Here is a 22,945-nt window from a genome sequence, read left to right on the forward strand (position 1 = left end):
CGAGATAGTACATGTGAGGGGTCTTGGGGTTAATATTGGTTTGATAGGTTTGATTTTCAAAAGTCTGAATTTTAAATCTGAGTAGAGACCTTGGAGATTGAGCATATTTGGGACAAAAAAGAAATGCCACCTGGAAGGTATGTGTGTCTCGAATGAATTCCAATGAAGTGTCAGTACAGATTAGATGTTAAACAAAGCATTCCTAGGATATTAAGATCAGCAGCGATTTACATCAGATATTGGAATCCAGTTTATAATGTTGAATAAAAGAAAAATCGAGTGCATTTTCTTGGCTGGATAGTCATGTGTGGATCAGTAATTTATTTTTTAAGAAACAAAAAGCCCTGCTTAGTATTGGTTTTTCATCCAGAGATGTAAAATGCTTTTGCAAATATCTAGGGTCTGGAAGCGGTATCCTTAGGCTTCAGATGGGGGAAAACTGAAGAGAAGAGTGGTGGTTCTTTTTCCAACTCCACTTGGTAGTTGTCAGAAACGGACCTTTTGGACCTTGTCTCTCATTGTCCAACTCATATAGGAAAAGCTGTCTTTGTGGGTTATGATGGTAAGGCATTCCAATTAGTGAAGTACAGCATTTGGAAACAACGGCAGGAACATAAGACAGTGAATCATCTACTAAAATATGCCCAAACTTTTGGGGTTTCTTTTTCATTAAAAATTAATTTTGGGGGAGAATATTCCAGCTGGCTGTTTTGGCCAGAATTGAAGTTTTCCTGACCCTTGAATGAGAGAGATGACGCAAAATGAGAGAAGAGATGCTGAGGTCAAACGAGCAGTTCAGTGATTGGGTCGAAGCAGCCTCCTGCACAGTAACTCTTTGTCTTTTACGATATTCAGTATGACCTCTAGAACCCTGGTACGCAAATGTTGAGCACCAGAGCAGAATTTATTGTCATCTGCCCAGATATGGGGCGAACATGCTCCTCTTTGGCATTTAGTTCTAAATGCAGTGGTGACTAATGATCAAGGGAACTTCCCACCTTGGATTGGGAGTGGTGTCATCTTGACTGAACAATGAAAGCTAAAATTAATGTGTCTATTAAATCTTTAAGAGATTCATGCCTTGAAATTTTCTGTGCCAGTTGTCAGGGATATCAAAGTTTTCACAATGTCATTAATGTTTTCTGGACGAAGCCCAATTCTGATTTCATCGTATAAATCTAGAAAGAAGGTTTTTTGTCTAATCTACGGAAACAGGGAAGTATACTATGATGCAGTAGTTGAAACTCCCATCCTTCATTTGCCACTTGGCATTAATCAAGGCTTCTTTCCAAATGGTAGATGACTTGGGGTTGAGGAAAGCCTGAGGGCAGGCAGGAGTCCCGAGTTGTAGTTTTATGATGATGATGATGGTATTTAAGCGCTTACTATATGCCAAGCCCCGTTCTAAATGCCGGGGTAGATACAAGGTCATCGGGTTGTCCCACGTGAGGCTAACAGTCTTAATCCCATTTTACAGATGAGGTCACTGAGGCACAGACATGCCCAAAGTCACACAGCTGACAAGCGGCGGAGCCGGGATTAGAACCCACGACCTCCAACTCCCAAACCCGGGCTCTGTCCACTAAGCCACACTGCTTCTGAGTTTCAAGGCTCTCCATCACCTCGCCCCCTCCTACCTCACCTCCCTTCTCTCCTTCTACAGACCAGCCTACACCCTCCTCTTCTCTGCCACTAATCACCTCACCGTGCCTCGTTCTCGCCTGTCCCGCCGTCGACCCCCGGCCCACGTCATCCCCCTAGCCTGGAATGCCCTCCCTCCCCACATCCGCCAAGCTAGCTCTCTTCCTCCCTTCAAGGCCCTACTGAGAGCTCACCTCCTCCAGGAGGCCTTCCCAAACTGAGCCCTGGAGCGGAGGGCGGAGCCCCCTCCTTCCTCTCCCCCTCGTCCCCCTCTCCACACCCCCCCACCGTCTTGCCTCCTTCCCTTCCCCACAGCACCTGTTTATATGTATATATGATTGTACATATTTATTACTCTATTTTACTTATACATATCTATTCTATTTATTTTATTCTGTTAATATGTTTGGCTTTGTTCTCTGTCTCCCCCTTCTAGACTGTGAGCCCACTGTTGGGTAGGGACTGTCTCTATATGTTGCCAACTTGTACTTCCCAAGTGCTTAGTACAGTGCTCTGCACACAGTAAGTGCTCAGTAAATACGATTGATTGATTGATTTATGACCTCAGTGTCTCAGGCAAGTGTGTGTGGTTTCAGGTGAGGGTCAGCCAGCCAATCTTTCTGGGTCTCAATTTTCCCATCCATAAAATGGGAATAAATGATACTGCCCAGGCTCAGTAAATAATGTGTCATAGATGGAAAAAAATTGAGGTTGGCAAACCCGACTAGCCCTCTAATTTTAACACAGTGAGAGGTAGATCTTAAAAGACATCAAACCAGCAAACAGCAGGGAGCATCTGACAGAGATAATTTTGTTTGACTAATCAACTGAGCCAACATTTGTTTATCCCAGCCCACCACCATCTAAGGCCCAGGACTCTTGTGATGACAGACTGGACTGCAGTAATATATGCGAAAGTTCTCCAGAAGAGAAGAAATGCTTTTGCCACAGGGAACCCAATTCTTTCTGGGCTAAGCATCTCTCCCTAATAGTAAGTTAAGTACTTTGGGAGGAGCATTAACTCTTAAAGATCTTTAGGGTACCATTTGCTGCATTGCAGCAGTCATGTACCATGTATGCAGCAATGTACTGAAAGGTCCCCTAGAGGTCTGAAAGAGTTAATGTTCCTCCTCAAAAGCCTTGCTAACTACAGGGAAAACAACTTAGTGGGAAAACGGACAATAGAGGATCTCCTTCCATAAGTCATGCCTATTTTATGGAAAAGAGAAATTACTCTTATGGAAAAAAGAAATTTCACCTTTTGGTTTTTTTCCTATGACCCTCAGGTTTCTCTGAGGAACCCCAATTGTTACCCAGTTTCAAGCCTCACCCAACCTGAGCCCACCTTACCCTCCAGTCTCTGGCGAAGAGGATTAAGCACGGAATGGTCTTGCCTAAAAAGAACAGGTGTGAAATTTAGGCAGATTCTCAAGAAGGCCCTTGGGTGGGAACCCTTTGAAAACTCTGGTTTTATTAATGTAACAGAGACTCTACAATGCACCAATTTTCAGCCCCCCGCAACTTCCAGAAAAATACCGTGCTGGTTTCCTTTTTCTTATCATCGCCTTTTCTGACTGACCTTTGTACTAAATTTTAGTCTTTCATATTTTTTTAAAGTGTGGTCTATTTTCATTTGGCTTCCCCTCCTTTTTTTTTCTCTCTCTTTTCTCCTCCCTTTATATTACTTCTTTTGTGTTGCCTCATATGGCTGTAGATTGCAGACAGCTTATCTGCAGTGTTCACGTAATGGAGAGGAGAGGGGCGAAGAGCAATGCTGCAGGAAGCACAGCTGGCATTTGAGGGACTCAGGTGAAAATGTCATAATAGAGCTATGAGGAACGACGGGTTTCACTGGGAGGTAGTGTGTCCAGCTTTGGTTCACCTCAGGGGGAACCTTTAATGATATAACGTAAATGTGGGAGCAGTAGAAATCCAAATGCAAAAATAAAAGCGTGACTTCTAATTTCCAATATGGTATTGATATATCTCTGGCAAAGATACTTCCAGCATGCTTTCATGTTGAGGTGAAAATAATTGAATACAATACAGCAAAGGCCCAGGACCCATTCTTTAATCAGAAAGGGGAAGGGAGATCAGAGAGCATTAGTAAAGCAAGAAGTTAAAAAAAAAGTATGCAGCAGTTTTTTTATTTGAATGATAATTTTCCTCAGGTTGGAAGTAGGACCTCAGTTTTATTTTGTCTTATGAGAGGGGTTCTGCAGTGTCCCATTGGGGTTTTTTACACCTAGCTTTCTGTGTTTATTTTATCACTTTGATTTGCAGTCCCACATTTCCCTAACAGCTGATGATGCAAAAAATGGCTTCTTCCTTTCTAGCCCCCGAGATGGTCTGGGAACCTGAACAAGGCAGCCATTTGGGGGCAGTTATGGGATTGAGGCACCCTTTCTACCCTATAAGGGAAAGTAGGCACCTCGGTAGTCTAAGGGGGTGTAGAAAGAATGAGGGGCTGGGTTTCCAGGGTGGTAACAGGGTCCCCTCTCTCTCCCCATCTATGTTGCAGAGAGATAGATACTCCCTCATGCCATTGGGATAAGGGCAAAATCATAACATATTTCCCTGCCTTCTCCGGGCGAGGAAAGCCCTGCCTCCTTGGTTCATGAAAGACCGATTCAATTCTGTTTTCGAGGCAGAAGGAAGTGAACCAAGGTAAGTTGGCTCCGGGTCAGGAAGGCTTCCCGCTGAGGGCGGGGCTACCTACCGGAACAGAAAAACTTTGTGACTGGTCTTCTGCCTGCCTCAGAGACTGGGAAAGATCTGGCAGAGAGCAGATCAGATCATCCCATTATTCATGATCCGGCGTGCCACACACCTTTGGAGAACTACTATTATGGGTGAGTAACATGTAAGTTACTTAGAAAGGTAAGTGAAGGATATGTCCGATGATCCCTCTCGTGCCTGCTTTCCAGATTCCCCCAGGACATATCCCTGGTGTCGCGAAAGTGAACTGGGGCATTGCAAAAATTCTGCTGTCCAAAAAATAAATATAAACCCCAAAAATGTTGCTTTACTTACACTGTGACCACAACCAGCCTTGTCTTCTGAATGATTTTCATTTTATTGAAATTGTCACCGTAGAAGACTGTAGGGCTGACGTGGTTGATACGTGCTTCCTCCCAAAGGCGATGTGGTTGGGTTACATGCATTTTTCAGTCCAGGGGTTGACAGAGCCTGGTCCAATAGTCTGATCTAGTGACTCCCCACTGTAGGAGAACCCGAGCAAGAGTCGTCGTCCCGTCCCCCCCCCCCCCCCCCCCCCCCCACCCTCAGCTAACATTTGAGAGTTCAGTAACACTGTCCTTGGCACTTTCCTTTTTGCCAAAGAGGAGAGTTAGAGGCATAGGAAAGAATATTTGATGAGATATTTGTTTAATTTTTTATTTTTTTTTATTAGCATTCTTCAAAGTACCACATGAGTGTTTTTGTCTTTGGGATTGCTAGTGTAATTGGAAGGTGTGGGTGGAGCAGAAAGAAAAGTGGCACCTTTCTCAGCCGCTGTGCCGTATTGCAGTACTGCCACCAATATCAATTTTTTTCCGCCGAAGTTGGTCTTCAAAAAAATCAGGAAAAGTCTGTGAAAATAATCATACACCCATTGAAATACAAACACAGTGCATTCTTGATGTTTTGAGATTTCATTTTCAGCTCTGGGCAGTTTTTGGGGTGAAAATGAGCCCAGCTGATAGGTTGTTGTCTCACAGTTGTAGGGGTGCTCAGCTTGGGAGGAGTGTATGCCCTTGGCCTCCATCAACATATCTGGGCAGGAAGAGCATAGCTGTGGGTGGTTCTCCCCCCCCCCCCCCCAATCTTCTCCCAACCCCTGTTATTGCTCCATTATCTGCCGCCCTGGGCCCAGAGCATGTATCCCTGGCTTGGATTAGTGTGCCCAGATGTCAGGCAGGCCTCTCCTATCTCTGACAGGATGGTTTTAATAAAATCTGGATTTAATCTGGTTTTGTAGATTTTTCAGGGGCACGGAAAGGGAGTTTTAAAAAAGATGATTTGAAAATGAAAGTGAAATTCTATAAAGGACTGTAATTTTGTTCTCTAAAAATCTACACACAAAAATGAAATCAGTGAAAATGGCACTTCTCTCCTCTCTTGGATAATAAGTTGATCAAAATTACTTCAGATAAACCCAATGCAGTAAAACATGACTTCCTCTAGCAGCAGCAGTAGAAAGGGACTAAAGGCAGAACCAAGAGGAATAGGCTATCCCAAATTTCCATATATTTTACAATAATGGGACCTGAATTAATGAGATTTTATTGCACACACTTGCAGAATAAGCACAGAGTTGAAGCATTTTGTAAGATTGCACACAATACACCTGTGAGGTAGAGCAACTGCTTGACAAAGAAAACTCAAAGCTTGCTCTAGTCACTAGAGCATGAGCCTGGGAGTCAGAAGGACCCGGATTCCAATTTCGGTTCCCCTGCTTGGTCTGTGATCTGGGGCAAGTCACTTGACTTCTCTGTGCCTCAGTAACCTCATCTGGAAAATGGGGATTAAGATTGTGAACCCCTTGTGGGGCATGGACTGTGTCCAACCTAATTGGCTTGTATCTATCTACCCCAGTACTTAGTACAGTGCCCGGCACTTAACGAATGCCATTTAAAAAAAAATTTCCCCCTCCATTTTTGTGGATGCCCACTTTCTTCTCTTCCTAATATGTTATAGTCAGTATATCATTGATGGTGGTGTAGAAGTCATTAGTCACTCTCCTCTCCTTTTTCCTGCTCTGAGTGAAGGCACACAGGTAAGTGGATTCATTGTCATCAGGTAGACCTTCCTGGATTACGTGCCCTGTATTCTTGGACTGCCATTATCCCCTTCGCCAGGATCACAATTTCCAGTTCCCTGTGATGCAGTGCAGCAGCAAATGCACCTTGCATACGTACGCATGGAATTCAACCCTGCACGACACTGAATACTCTTTTAAGAATGTTTGTACCATATATCTTCTCTGAGAGATGGTAGAGTTTGATTTTAGAAGCATTAATCCACATGCCTTAAAACCACAATAACGCCAGTAAAGCCAACAGCTATCTGAATATTGGTCCGAAAGACTGAGTATGCAGCCTTGTAATAGTTTAACCTTTGGGATGTTTTTTGGGTTTTTTTTGGGGGGAGGGGGGGTCAACATTGTGAGTCGAAGCCATTATCTGATAGCTTATTGGCAGACCACAAAAATTGTTGCCATGTTAAAAAAAACTGTGAGGAATAATGTTTCTTTTTTCCAGGGCCCCTTGTTTGGAAAATAGAGTTTCAGTGATGCGCTAATTAGGAAACAGTTGCTATTTCTAACTAAAACCATATCACATCTTTGTCATCTGACAGCTCTTGTGAACCCTAAGGGAAAAATTGTAAAAATGCAGGGCTCAGTAAATATATTTGTTGCATCCACTCTTTGACCCGTCTTGTATAGAAGTGTGGAGATGGTAGTAAATGTTAGGAGAAAGCATTGCTAAGGGGTCAGAGAAGCAGCATTGCCTCATGGATAGAGCATGGCCCTGGGAGTCAGAAGGACCTAGATTCTAATCCGGCTTCACCACTTATCTGCTGTATGACCTTGGATAAGTCACTTAACTTCTCTGTGCCTCCATTTCCTCATCTGTAAACTGGGGATTAAAACTGTGAGCCCCATGTAGGACGTGGATTGTGCCCAATCTGATTAGCTGGTATCTTCCCCAGTGCTTAGTACAGCGCCTTGCACATGGTTTGCACTTAACAAATACCATTAAAAAAGGGTGGGGGGGTGTTGTGGGGCAGGACTTATAAGAATGCCTGGCAACTTTCCTGACTTGCAGTACAACCGCAGGAAGATCTCTTGTGCTCTAAATCCATACCTTTGTCCTTTACATGGGGATGATTCTCGTACTGCTCTTGTTGCAGGCATATTCGGCAAAATATCGAATAGTTATAAAACACATTGAAAATGTAGCTGAGTAAACAATGTAGCTAAATAATGTGGACATTAGACCTTTAGCACCATTCAGATACTGGAGCCAAGTTGTGAAATCAATCAATCAATCAATCATATTTATTGAGCGCTTACTGTGTGCAGAGCACTGTACTAAGCACTTGGGTAGTACAAATTGGCAAAATATAGAGACAGTCCCTACCCAAGAGTGGGCTCACAGTCTAGAAGGGGGAGACAGAGAACAAAACCAAACATATTAACAAAATAAAATAGAATAGATATGTACAAGTAAAATAAATAAATAGAGTAATAAATATGTACAAACATATATACATATATACAGGTGCTGTGGGGAAGGGAAGGAGGTAAGACCGTGGGGATGGAGAGGGGGACGAGGGGGAGAGGAAGGAGGGGGCTCAGTCTGGGAAGGCCTCCTGGAGGAGGTGAGCTCTCAGTTGGGCCTTGAAGGGAGGAAGAGAGCTAGCTTGGCGGATGTTGGGAGGGAGGGCATTCCAGGCCAGGGGAATGACGTGGGCCAGGGTTCGACGGTGGGATAGACAAGAACGAGGCACGGTGAGGAGATTAGCGGCAGAGGAGCGGAGGGTGCGGGCTGGGCTGTAGAAGGAGAGAAGGGAGGTGAGGTAGGAGGGGGCGAGGTGATGGAGAGCCTTGAAGCCGAGGGTGAGGAGTTTCTGCCTGATGCGCAGATTGATTGGTAGCCACTGGAGATTTTTGAGGAGGGGAGTAACATGCCCAGAGCGTATCTGGACAAAGACATTCCAGGCAGCAGCGTGAAGTATGGATTGAAGTGGGGAGAGACACGAGGATGGGAGATCAGAGAGTAGGCTGATGCAGTAGTCCAGATGGGATAGGATGAGAGCTTGAACGAGCAGAGTAGCGGTTTGGATGGAGAGGAATGCATTTGAAGTGTCTGTTACGCTGGGGTAAAGGCAAATTTGCAAGCCTGGGGAGTGAGGGAGGTGAATTTTTTTCTTGAAACTAACTCAGCCATAAACAAATGTTGAATTTCATCCGAGATCCTACTACGTCCTATAATAACAGGAGCTCGGTGCCTCCAATTGGGTGACCAGGAGTGGTGTCTGACGAAGAAACCCTACACCCTTTTCAAAAATAAAAAATACTATTTTGGCACCACAGAAGCCCTCAGCCCCAAACTTTGTGTCTTACCTTCCCAGGAAACTAGTTTCATCTCACTAAGTTTTGGTGCCATAAAGAACAGTGAATCTGGCCTTGGTGTTTTATTAGAAGAGACCCTTGAATGGGCAGGCTACGTGCTGAAATGCTTTTGAAAACTGCTTGATAACTTGCCCAAGTAGGGAGTCGGGACAGAGTGTGCGTAGTTCACCTAATGTAGTCAAAGAAGTGGGGACCAAGAGAAACAGTCGGAGAGGGATCCGGAGGTGACAGAAGCTGGAACCCAAAGCCCTAAGAGCAGGAGACCTGCCAAAGATGAGGTGAGAATAAAGGGTTAGAACAAACTAGGATAGGGAAAGCCTCAAGCTGACTTACCGCCTGCCTTACGTTTATTTCCTCTTGCACTGAATGAATGCATAGTAGTTTTAAAATAAGTCTACAAACATTTTCAGCTAGTGGTTGGCCACCAAAATTTAGTCCTAGCCATTGCATCTGCGTGGGTTCCACTCAGTCGGTCACAGCCCAACATTCCCACCCGTTCCTCGCACATCTCCTGCCAAGCTTTCCTAGTTTCCATCGCCTCTCCCCGGCCTGCAGCCCGCTCTTCACGGGAATAGAATATGTAGCATGGGACACAGTTGTGCTGTGCTGTCCCTGCGTGTGATCGTAGAGGACAGGCGAGATGGAGCACGGCTATCCACCGGATACTAGAGAATGAAGAGGCAGCGGTCCAGGAAGCTTCCATCAGGTAATGGAACCAGTTAAAGAGCTGTTACAGTTACATCTCTGGAGCTCTAAACCCTTAGTTTGGGGCAGGATCGGTCTGTCTCCCTTGAGGGCTCTAGTCCCGTTGGCAATGATCCTTGAGGTCAGGGATCGGGTCTGCTAACTTCCAAGAGCTTAGTACAGTCCACTGTGCAGACTACGCGGTCAATAAGTACGATTGCCTAGGAGGTGACCCTGGACCAGCCCTTGGTTATGCCCAGGCCTGAGAATGCTGGGAGAGGTAGGTCCGTTCTGGGGGTCTTCGGAGTTCAGGTTCACTTCCAATCAATCAATCATATGTATTGAGAGTTTGCTGTGTGCAGAGCACTGTACTAAGCGCTTTGGAGAGTACAACACAACAGAGTTGGTAGACACATTCCCTGCCCACCATGGGCTTACATCAAGAGGAGGAGATAGACATTAATATAAGTAAATTATAAAGGTGTACATAAATGCTGTGGGGCTGAAGGGGGCGAGAGGTGAGTAAAGGGAGGAAATCAGGACAACGCAGAAGGGAGTGGGAGAAAAAGAAATGAGGGCTTAGGGAGGGTCTCTTGGAGGAGAAGTGCTCAGCAGAGAGCAGCTGGCTGTGGGATAGTAGGGTGAGAAAGGGAAGAGCTGAAATGGTGGAGGCGAGAATCCGATATCCTTGCACTGCCCAGAGGAGGTGGACAAGGAACTAGAGTGGGTGAGGGGAGGGTTACAGAGACTGAAATGTCACAACACCCCCCCCCCCCCCCCCCCCCCCCCGAACATACAATATTCTCCAAGTCTGATTCCCATTCTGCCTGTTCTTCAGATGTCTGGTCTGCCCAGAGGCCTATGGGTAAGTGAACACTTTTGCACGGTCTTCAGGTCTTAGCTTCATGGTGCATGAAGAACAGTATAAAGACCATACCTTTTAGCTTTTCAATTATAAAATTTTGGGCAATATATTTAGTAACCCAAAGCATGAATTGTGTTAAATATAACCCAGACCCCTCTTTTGTTACAGTATATTATATGATTCTAGATTGAGGCGTGCTACACCGTAGAGTAGGCTACAAAAACCATAATTATAAAATGTTATGAATTGAAAGATGTATTTTTATCTTGGGAGTCTGGAATGTGTAGCCACATAAACTTTCCTCTTGTGGTTTATTAAGTTGCCAGATACCTCATACTAAAAATGCAGCCTGGTGCCTTAGTTCAGTGGAGTTCATGCCTATTCTCTTGGGTAGGAAAAATCCCGTTTCATTGGCTCCAGCCAGCAAGAGGCTGGAAATGATCTGGAGCTCACCCCACCATGGTCTGGCCTGGTGGCTACCCACTTTTGGAGAACCTATTTTTACTTGTGTGTATCTTGAAATGAAATCACCACCTCTAAGTAAATGGTGTGCTAGTCTGAATTCTTAACTTCATGCTCTTTTAAAGAGAAATTGAAGCCAGTTGCAGGTAATTAACTCGATTAACAGAAGTGTACATTGCTTTGATTATCACTCTCCAAGTCTGATTCCCATTCCGCCCGTTCCTCAAATGTTGGTGATGCCTGTGGGTAAGTGAACAGTTTTGTGCAGTCTTCAAGTTCAGGCTCTCTGGTGCACAAAGAACAGGAAAGACCATACATTTTAGGTTTTTAATGATACATATTTTAGGCCCCCTAACAGGACTTTAAACTCCAAAGGTTCTGGGGCTCACTGGACTGTACTTGCCCTATTTTGGGTAGAAAGGGAGGGTAAAGAATTAAAGTAGTGAAGAGAAGAGGTCTAGTTCCTTCTAGACTGTAAGCTCGTTGTGGGCATTCATTCAATCATATTTATTGAGCAATTACTGTGTGCAAAGCACTGTACTAAGTGCTCGGAAACTACAGTTCAGCAACAGAGAGACAATCCCTGGCCACAACGGGCTCACATGTCTGCTAATTCTGTTGTATTCTCTCAAGTACTTACTGCAGTGTTGTGCACATAGTAAGCGCTCAATAAATATGACTGATAATAATGGTATTTGTTAGATGCTTACTGTGTGCCAGGCACTGTACTAAGTGCTGGGGTAGAAACAAGCAAATTGGGTTGGACACCATCCCTGTCCCACTTGGGACTCAGTCTCCATCCCCATTTTACAGATAAGGTAACTGAGGCCCAGAGAAGTGAAGTGACTTGTCCAAGGTCAGACAGCAGACAAGTGGCAGAGCCAAGATTAGAGCCCATGACCTTCTGACTCCCAGGCCCATGCTGTATCCACTACACCATGCCACTTTTCTAGTGTAGGGGTGCCAAAGTTGATGCTGTGGAGCCAGTTTGAGCCCATGTGAAGTCAAGTGGGCCTTCCTGGGTGGTTCTGCAGCTTTCTGTCTCCCAGTTTGGTCATTCCCAAAACTGGATTTCAGTCCCCACTCATTATTCCTACAGGTCCGGGTCAGATGAACATGAGCAGTTGCCATGGGGGGTCAGAACCACGGTCCATCTAATCTGGAATTCTCTGTCTGATAGTGGCACCATCTGAATGGCATAATGGTTGTTCATCATTTAGCCCTCACCTACAATTTTCAAACTATCCCGGCTTACACATTGCAAGATGTGAGTGGTTTGGAAACAGTGTTTGGGAATATGAGAAGCAGCGTGACGTAGTAGAGTATGGGCCTGGGAGTTGGAGGATTTAGGTTCCAGTCCTTGCTCTGCCAATTGCTTGTTGTGTGACCTCGGGCAAGTCACTTAATTTCTCTGTGCCTGTTTCCTCACCTGTAAAGTGGGGATTAAATACCTGTTCTCCATCCTACTTAGACCTTGAGCCTCATGCGGGGTGGGCACTGTGTCCGGCCTAATTAACTTGTGCCTACTCCAGCGCTTAGAACAGGGTTTGACACATAGTAAGCACTTTACAAACACCATAAAAAAAAAAACCCTCCAAAAAACCTACGCAGGAGCAAAATAAGGAAGAGGTGTGTGTCGCCAGGCGAATCGGTGGTGAGAGGCTAAGGGAGCTTTGTAATGGGATACGGGTTGCCGTTCCCATGAACATTTCCTCCACTGCCATTCACCCACATCTTGTACGTCTCAAATTTCTACAGAATATCATATGTGGCCAACCTTAGTTTTGGTATGATGACTGGGTGTACTGCTCTGATTTTATTTGCAAGTGTTTAGGTTTCTCTTCAAATTGTTCCTCAGCATCCCTGCTTCCTAAATGGGGCAAGTTATACTAGTGGAATATTTGTTTATGCCTGTTTACTTGTTTTGATGTCTGTCTCCCCCCTTCTAGACTGTGAGCCCATTCTGGGCAGGGATTGTCTCTCTCTGTCACTGAATTGTACTTTCCAAACACTTCATGCGGTGCTCTGCACACAGTAAGCGCTCAATAAATACGATCGAAAGAATACAGGCATATCCCCGCTTCAGAACGACCATGCTTCGTCCGAATCTGGAGATAGCGTCATTCACTAATTAATGATGTAGCCCCAGGAACTAAAACCAATCGACAGATCAGTGGTATGCATCAAGTGCTTACTCTGTGCAGCGCATCGTACCGAGCGCTTGGAAGAGGACAACCCAACAGTCCAAAAGCCCCATCCAACATTACGTCCGTTTGCTGTAAGGAATCCCATCTCACCCCATCACCGACACAGACTTGAAGCCCAACTTTTTGGCTTCGGCCAGGGTCTCAGGAGGGGAATTAGGGTCTCGGGACTTGAAAGACTTAGCCTGCTACATGGTGCTTTTATGAGGAAAAGGCAGCAGCGGCTGCTCAACCTCAATTGGACACATTTTTCACTACATTCGAACCACGATCCCAATGAGCAGAGTAAGCTTCTACTGCCTTCTGCCAAGACTCATGATAGTCTTTCAAGTTCTCATTTAACATTATGATTTTGTGCTTTGAATTGCTTTGTTAGCGAATAAAGAAAAGTTTAGGTGTTAAATCTTACTGGATATCACGTGTAAAGGCGTTTCATTTTTTTCCAGAGGTTCTAGGACAGATAATAATAATAATGATGGCATTTGTTAAGCGCTTACTATGTGCAAAGCACTGTTCTAAGCGCTGGGGGAATACAAAGTGATCAGGTTGTCCCACGTGGGGCTCACAGTCTTAATCCTCATTTTACAGATGAGGTAACTGAGGCTCAGAGAAGTTAAGTGACTTGCCCAAGGTCACACAGCAGACATGTGGTGGAGCCAGGATTCGAACCCAATTCAGACCCAACAGATCCCACTTTATAGCATGTAAATCTATGGGAAAACGTTTCCCACTATACAGCCCCTCGAGATACATCCACGTTTTTCGAGACACACGATAGGGCTGTATTGTCTGGTGTGTCTATTTCCCATCACAATGCTTAACCTCATCAGTAAAGAATTTGTACTTCATCATACACGAGGTAAACAGCCACCTATTTTTCGGCCTTACTGAATGTGCATTGCTTGTCAATTGGCATTGCTTGCTCCAGGAGTGTTTGGGCATTGGGGATTGTGGAACACACATTAGGAGAGGGCTGCTGTAGATTTGACCAGACCCTAAGAGTAATTTCAACTCTTTGGGCTCAGGAAGAATTCAATAGAGAAGGCAGAGACTCTAGACTGTGAACCCCATGTGGGACAGGGACTGAGGCTTAACTGATTATCTTGTAGGGCCCCAGTACTTGGCATACAGTAAGCGCTTAATAATAAGCAGCATAGCCAATTGGCTATGGCTCGGCTCTAATCCCAGCTCTGCCATTTGTCTGCTGTGCGACCTTGGGTAAGTTACTTCACTTCTCTGGGCTTCAGCTACATCATCTGTAAAATGGGGATTGACTATGAGCCCCATGTGGGACAGGGACTGTGCCCAACCCAATTTGCTTGTATCCACCCTGATGCTTAGTACCACAATTATCATTATTACTATGTTCCCCCTCTAGACTGTAAACTCTTTGTATTGTACTGTATTGTGCTCTCCCAAGTGCTTAGTACAGTGCTCTGCATACAGTAAGTGCTCAGTAAAATAACTGGAGACTTGTATTATATTTGTACTTTGTACTCCTTAAGCACATACTATGTGTCAATCACTGTTCTAAGTGCTGGGGTGGATGCAAGATAATCAGGTTGGACACAGTTCCTGTCCCACATAGGGCTCACAGTCTAAGTAGGCGGGAGAAAGATTTAGGATTTAATCGCCATTTTACAGAGGAGGAAACAAAGCACAGCGAAGTTAAGTAACTTGGCCAAGGTCACTCTGCAGACCAGTGGTGGATCTGGGATTGGAACCCAAGTCCTCTGACTCCCAGGCCTGCGCTCTTTCCACTAGGCCATGTTGCTTCTCAAAGGAGAAAGGAGATGGGTGGGAGTGGATTATCAGAAGACTTTCAAACCCAGACTAAAGAGGGTGAGGTTGGAGCTATAGGGAAATCCACACTTTAATCAGAGACGTGACATTATTAAAACACCTTGTCAAGGAAGGTAAACTTTTGTAACTACAATTTGGAACTGCTGAATGGGAAAACGGATGGAGATGAGGTTGAGGGGGTAGAAGGGGGGAGGAGGGAGGAAAGGAAGAGAGGGTTAGCAAGACCAAAAATGCTAGCTGTTTGGTAGATGTTGATTCCTGTTATGGGCTCTTCCAGTATTGCCATCGTAAGAGGACATTGTAGAAATTCATCTTTTAGGGATCGAATAAGATAGATTTGAAAATGTCCTCAGAACACTGTTCTGCTAATACTGAATTTTTATGTCCTGTTACTCATTGACACTTAATGGAGTTGATGCTATCCATAGTAAAATGTTAATGTGTACCTCTCAGCCTTTTCCATTTTGTGGAGCATGGGTGTGAGCGTGAAGGGAATGAAGTCAGTTGGGGTTCACAGAGGCCCGGTTGCTTTATAATTGAACTATCTCTAACGATGGCACTGTTACATTATTGTTTTGAGGCTAGGGAGGCAGCCATCACAGTGATCAGTCAGTGGTATTTACTAAGCACTCACTGGGTAATGAGCACTGTACTACGAGCTTGGGGAAGCACAGGATATCAGAGTTGGTAGACATGTTCCTTGCCCACAAGGAGCTTACAGTCTACCTGGGGAGACCAACATTAACATAAGTTCCAGCTAGGGGAAATAGAATAAGGATATTTACAGAAGTGCCACCTTTTTTGCACCCTGGGAAAGCTCAGCCTGCTCCTATAGCAGCTCAGAGAGGCGGCCACATCACTTTCGGCTACTCCTAACTTGTCTGGATTTGAACTGGACGGGGAGGGGGTCTACTGTCTGTTATACTGTACTCTCCCAGCGCCTGGCTCAGTGGAAAGAGTATGGGCTTTGGAGTCAGAGGTCATGGGTTCAAATCCCGGCTCCGCCAAATGTCAGCTGTGTGACTTTGGGCTAGTCACTTAATTTCTCTGTGCCTCAGTTCCCTCATCTGTAAAATGGGGATTAAGACTGTGAGCCCCCCATGGGACAACCTGATCACCTTGTAACCTCCCCAGCGCTTAGAACAGTGCTTTGCACATAGTAAGCACTTAATAAATGCGATCATTATTATTATTAGTACGGTACTCTACACACGGTAAGTGGTCAATAAGTACCATTGATTGATGACCTAGCGGTGGATAGGCCTCACGGCCTTAGCTCTGAAGAATTTGCTTTTTCATGGTCAGTTTAGGAATAGAGCTTGGGCTCCCTCTGCTGACTGGACCGTAAAATAACTCGGTCGTTTTCAAAGCCAAATTAGCTGTAGGTCACCAAATCGCTGAGCTATCCCTTTGAGTTTGTAATGGCCGGAAACACATGCAAATTTGTACTTAGGTCCAGAAAGACCAGAGGACATTTTCTATTAAATAGAATAAATTGGGTAGCTTGAACTGAGCGTACAGGTTGGCCTAAATTCTTCTTTCCCTTCCCATTCTGCTCCACACACCCTCTCCCCCTTTTTCCTCCAAATTCAGTGGCTCCTCTGTTGTCAGAAACCACGTGTTACGGTGAGTTGCGTCCATTTCAAGGAATATGTACTGAAACGGTATTGGGGGGCGGGGGATGCAGAGAATCAGCATTGCCTAATGGATAGAGCCACGGGCCTGGGAGTCGGAAGGACCTGGGTTCTAATTGCGGCTCTTCCACTTGTTTGCTGTGTGACCTTGGGCAAGTAACTTTACTTCTCTGTGCCTCAGTTACTGTATTTGTAAAATGGGGGTTGAGACTGAGAATCCCATGTGTGACATGGACTGTGTCCAACCCCATTAGCTTGTATCTACCCAGTGCTTAGTACAGTGCCTGGCACATAGTAAGTGCTTAAATAATGCATGGGGGGGCTATTTTCATAAAAAGCCCAATTCCACGTCAAGAAGAGATGGAGGTAAATGTGATCATCTAGGAGGAGCTGCCCAGACGGGCAAAAGTACACCATGACAAAGAGGAGGATATTCCTAGGAAAACAGATCAGTGCTAGGTGTATAAAGAGATTGGGAGAGATAATTTGGGTATAAAGGTCAGGGGGAAGGAGGGAAACAAGAAAGAAATGGAGGATAAAGATTTGCCTGCAAATTATTACCATTATTATTATTATTACTTTTACTGTTTTTGCAGGAGAGAAGGTAAGATTGCGTGAAATGAAAAAAAAATGTAGATGAGGAGAGTATGAGAGGAGTGAGAGATCCCAATGGACATCTGTCTAATCTTCACTGTAGCTAACTCTCCTGCCTTGAATACTAGGATTGCCTGCCAGGAAATAGTGATTGTTATAGGAAAACTTGGGAGACTTCATTAGGTAGAGGTTTTATTTTGGGTTTTTTTTTTAAAGTTTTATTGCATTTGGTCCATGGTTCTTTCCTGGAAATGAAGATCTACCTCCATTGTTACTGAGAATTGACAGCCCTAAGCATTTTTAAGCAAAGTGTTTCCCAACAGCTGGTGGTATCTTTAATCGATGATGTAACTAATGGTAGTATTGTGGAAATGGTATCAGCGGAATTGTTCAGCATTCGGGAAGTAGGGACTTGGGTGGGAGGAGGGGAGGCTGTGGAAAAATACTCACCAAAGACAGTCCTGGTGCCATGGCTCTTGGCATCTCAGCTGGAGTTTCTTATCTGCTTGTTCCATTGTTCTTCCTGTTCTTGGAGCCCTGACATAAGCACAGTAACCCCAAAGAGAACTGACTAGAAAATAGGAAGAGGTGTGTGTGTGTGTACTTGTGTACCCCTTTCCTTAAGGGTAAAATTAATTCAAAGGCATTCCTGCTGTGCTTACAGAATGTTTATACATCATGAAATACTATCAGTCAATGGTATTTATTGGGCACCCACTGCATACAGAGCACTGTATTAAGCCCTTGGGAGCGTAGGATAGAAGTAGAAGACATGATCTCTGCCCACAAGGAATTTTCAATCTAATGGGGGTAGGGGGAGACACCTAGGACCTCCAGACTATGTTCCCAGTATTCCTTTCTGGGTCCGATGTTACTTCAGAAACCTCTAGGCACCTACACAGCAGTGGGCCTGTGTTGTCACACAGATCTTGTGGGTAAAATGAATTGTTCTAATACGTGTTGATTTTGCGTACAGTATCTGGTGGTTGGGAATGAGGCCCGATCTTGGCGAATAGGTGCAGAAGCCTTTCAGTAAAACCTTGCTGCTGTGTGGTTATGACTTGACTGTCCCTCATACAAATGCTGACGAGATGAGAAGTTTCCTGGTAGGAATTGATTCATTCACTCATTCTATCGTATTTATTGAGTGCGTACCATGTTCAGAGCACTGTACTAAGCACTTGGGAGAGTACAATATAACAGACACATTTCCTGCCCACAGTGAGTTTACAGTCTAGAGGGGGAGGCAGACATTAATAGAAATAATTGACAGATATGGATATAAGTGGGGAGGGGAGATGAATAAGGAGTAAGTCAGGGTGACACAGAAGGGAGTGGAAGAGGAGGAAAGAGGGGCTTAGGGAAGGCCTCTTGGAGGAGATGTGCCTTCAATAAGGTTTTGAAGGTGGGGGAGAGTCATTTTCTGTCAGATTTGAGGAGGGAAGGCATTCCAGGCCAGAGGCAGGGCATGGGCGAGGGGTTGACGGGATTGATGAGTTCGAGGCACAGCGAGAAGGTTAGCGTTAGAGGAGAGAAGTGTGTGGGCTGAGTTGTAGTAGGAGAGTAGCAAGGTGTCTATGGTGTGTGGTAAGTATATCATTTTGCAATTTAATATGGCCTTGAGGGACCATTCCCCCCATGGAATTGGAGCCGAAGGAGCAAAGCCACAGCTTTTGCCACAGGACGGGTGAGCGGTGGAATCTCTTGTTCCCTGGCATCAGAGTGTGACCACCACAGTTTTCTAGTCTTCGCTGTGCTCCAGGGCTGGACCAAAGGCTCCTCTTCCTTCTGAAGCTCTGGGAGGATGAACTATCCATCTGCTTCACTTCCACCCAGGCCACTTAGGCAGCAGGGGGGTGAGAGTCCCCTTGGGAAGAAGTTGGGAGCTGGGTTGTGGTTCCTGGTCCTGATTCCGTTTGTTTCCTGAATGACCTTGGGGCATTCCAGACTAGGCCTTATCCCCAGATTCTCTGGTAGGACTGATCCATGGTGAGACCCTCAGGCCAGCTCTAATAATGGTATTTGTTAAGCACTTACTACTTGCCAGGCAATGAACTAAGCACTGGAGGGGTCACAAGCGAATCCGACTCCCTTCTGTGTCACCCTGACTTGCTCCTTCATTCAACAACCCCTCGTGCCCCCCGTTCCCCCTCAACCCCACAGGACTTATGTCTGTCATTTATTTGTCTATTGTTTATATTAATGTCTGTCTCCCACTCTAGATTGTAAGCTCATTGTGGGCAGGGACTGTCTGTTATATTGTCTTGATGTACTCTCCCAAGTGCTTAGTACAGTGCTCTGCACATAAGTGCTCATCAAATACGATTGATTGAGGCAGATGAAAGAGACAGAGAAGCAGCTTCTAGAGAGATAAGAGGAGAACCAGGAGAGGACAATGTCAGAGGTGGAATTTCTGAAGGGCTTTGAAGTCAGGGAAGGAATTCCGGGCCGAAGGAACGTAAGGCTGGCAATGAGAGAGGTGAGAACAGGACACAGTGAGTAGGTTGGCTTAAGAAGAGTGAAGCATGGAATCTGAGGTGTAGCGGGAGAGGAGGGAGGCTAAATAGGCGGTGAGCAGAAGGGAGCTGATTGAATGCCCTAAAGTCCAATGGCCAAGAATTTCTGCTTGAAGGGGAGAGGAATTCTCACATTCCCTGTGGGGAAGACATCTATTGGGTCGTTCTGCTGCTTTTTTGTAGGCATGTAGTGGAATTTCATTTTAGTATTCATGGTTCTACTCCAAGGAATTTATCTAAAACTACCATGAGAGATCAATCAATCAATTGTATTCATTGAGCGCTTACTGTGTGCAGAGCACTGTACTAAGCACTTGGGAAGTACAAGTTGGCAACATATAGAGACAGTCCCTACCCAACAGTGGGCTCACAGTCTAGAAGGATGAAAGATCAAACCCAGCAACACATATGTGCCTATAGTAAATTTCATGCCCAAGCTATTGAACTTGAAGAGGGAAGCTACATTTCCTTCACCCTGCTCCTCCTTGAAAGAGATTCAAGTCAGACTTAGGTATATTATTTTCCAAATTTTGTTTTTCCCTTGAGGTTTTGGCGTGAAGACCTGGTGAATCTCATATATAAAGAAATCTTCTCCAAGAAAGGATTTCATCAATCAACAAGTTTCCATACACTGGTGTGCCCGGGGTGACACCTTAATTTCTTCAACTCTGATTTACCCCAAATTATTTCAAAATTACACCTGATTTTTTTCTTCATCCTCTAAATTTGCTTAAAATGTGGTAGTGTATATTCTCATTAAAGACCTTGATGCAAACATTCTGAAGATGCAGAAGTATCAGGCAGTGAGTTAAGTAGCTGATGGCACATGGTAAATCCTAATAAATATTAATTCAGGCTATCTTTGTAGAAATTAATTTCAAAATTATTTTTACCTTTCTAGGTCCAAGGGTAGCCCAGGATGGCTGCAGCTTCATATGATCAGTTGTTAAAGCAAGTTGAAGCACTGAAGATGGAGAACTCAAATCTTCGACAAGAGCTAGAAGATAATTCAAATCACCTTACCAAACTGGAAACTGAGGCATCTAATATGAAGGTATCAAAAGTGTTCTTTAATTTTATTTCATGTTCTATTTTTAGTAATTTTACTTTTCATGTGGACATGAAAGGTCCAATCTTGTATTTGAAGCTCCAGTCATGTCAGGCAACTGAGGAATTAAAAACAAAAGCACAATGTTGTCCCTTGCTCCCATACATTAAAAAAAATGTGGTCTTAATAACAACTCTTGGATATCTAAAGTGCTTTGTTTTGCTTTTTGATTACTGTGGAAGCTTCACCATAGTAATTATTTAAAAAATGAACATTAAATGCATCCTTTGAAAAGCAGACACCAACCCCCTTCCTACCAACCTCCTGATTTCTAAGACTCTGATAGGCCTTTTTCTCCATTCCAGTTGGTGGTATTTATTGAGCCCTTACTTTGTGCAAAGCACTTTACTAAGCACTTGGAAGAGTACAGTGGAATTGGTTGACCAGATCCCTACCCTCAAGGGCATTATAGTTCATCAAGAGAGATAGACACTAAAATAAATTTCACGTAAGGGAAATTTTCCTTCTTTTCCTAATCCTCCTCCTCCTCCTTCACTTAGTATGTGTCAAGCACTGTTCTAAGCTCTGTGTAGGTACAAGTTCATCAGGTTGGACACAGTCCTTGACCCAGATGGTGCTCACATTCTAGGATGGAGAACAGGTATTGAGTTCCCCTTTTGCAGTTGAGGAAACTAAGGCCCAGAGAAGTTAAGTGACTTGCTCAAGGTCACCCAGCAAGCAGTTGGCAGAGCCAGGATTAGAACACAAGTCCTATGACTCCCAGGCCTGTGCTTTTTCCACTGGGCCATGCTGCTTCTCAGAGTTTAAAACAATGGAGTTTAAAGAGATATACTTAAGTTATACAGTAGGGTGGGGGGAGTAGGGTGGGGAGATTAGGGATTATTACAGGAAGGCTTCCTGGTGGGGATTGTGATTTTAGTAGGGCTTTGAAGAAAAGAAGAGTAGTGGTCTGCTAGATATGAAGGGGGAGGAAGTACGAGGCAGGAGGGAGGGCAAGAGGAAGAGGTCGGTGCCAAAAGAGATGAAAGTGAGTGGGTTGGCAAATCAATATGAAATGAAAGGAAGCCTCTTTTTCAGTGTGTTGGGTAGAGTTTTTGACTTGGTGCATTTGTGGGGTATGAAATGATTGGTTGTATGAGATGTGTTTGATTTTGCAAGGGATGCTTTGCTGTTTCTGGGCACACTGGGTGACTGGCTTTTCTTTATGAGAGATGTCAGTCTAATACAGTAGAACCTTGAAGCAGACTTGAGGCATATGTGCTTTTTCCAACTAGGCCTACTCCTCAAACAGACATTTTTTCATTGCTAATGCATGTAAAAATAATACAAGATGGAATTGACCTCTGCTGTCGTTTCAACTCCTAAACCACTCTCATTCTACAAGAGAAAAAATTCCCACTATCTTATAGAGAAATGATCAAATATGCTCTAAAACCGAGCATCTCTCTTTTTTGTATGCGATAGGCTATACTCTAGTGTACTCAATGTTATGGCTAATTCCTGTGATAAAAATTGGAGGCTCTGCCTCTTGGGTATTCCTTTCAGAAATTTAATATTAAGTACTCTTCATATTATGTTTTCTAAAAGCAAACACCAGGAGGAAGAGAGGGCATGAAAAACACTTTTATGGAATGTAATTAATCATCAGTCAGAGCCTCCCAGTTTCTGACTGGGAGCTCATTATGGTCAGAGAACGTGTCTGCTAATGTCTTGTACTCTCTCAAGTCCCTGTCCTACCACGTAGGACATCAGAGGACATTCATAAGCCCATTGGGATCTGCTATGTGACCTTGAACAAGTCACTTTACTTATCTGTGCCTCATTTCCCTCATCTGTAAAATGGGGGTTGGGGCTGTGAACCATATGTGGGACAGGGACGGTGTCCAACCCGAATATCTTGCCTCTACCCTAGCACTTAGAACATTGCCTGGAACATAATAAGTGCTTAACACATGCCACAACTATTATTATTATCATTATCCCCTCAGTGGCCACAGAACCAGCTCAGGTATTTTTTTTTTCAAATGGTGTTAAGCACTTACTATGTGTCAGACACTGCTAAGCACTGGGGCAGATACAAGCTAATCGAGTTGGACATGGTCCCTGTCCCACATAGGATTCAGAGTGTTTATCCCCATTTTACCAATGAGGAACTGAGTCACATAAAAGTGAAATGACTTAGACAAGGTCCCACAGCAGACAAGTGGCAGCCTAAATACATTCCAGCCCCCCTGAGATCACATCCTGCAAATCTGAGGAGGTGGAGTTTTGCTCAGGACTATAGGCTAAAGTCCCTGCAACATTCATGCCAGATCATGGGGGCCTCTAATCAATC

At 44.5% G+C, this 22,945-nt stretch overlaps 1 protein-coding gene across 1 annotated transcript in view; it reads left to right on the forward strand.

The window, feature by feature from the left end:
- Positions 1-22,945, forward strand: part of APC (APC regulator of WNT signaling pathway) — a 117,893-nt gene that overhangs the window by 47,075 nt on the left and 47,873 nt on the right. Inside the window, 1 exon segment of the mRNA XM_038770251.1 lies at positions 20,443-20,595. Within this exon segment, the coding sequence (XP_038626179.1) occupies positions 20,461-20,595 (135 nt within the window). The 5' untranslated portion in view covers positions 20,443-20,460.

The sequence above is a fragment of the Tachyglossus aculeatus genome, chromosome X3 (genome assembly GCF_015852505.1).
Source record: "Tachyglossus aculeatus isolate mTacAcu1 chromosome X3, mTacAcu1.pri, whole genome shotgun sequence".
Lineage (NCBI taxonomy): Eukaryota > Metazoa > Chordata > Mammalia > Monotremata > Tachyglossidae > Tachyglossus > Tachyglossus aculeatus.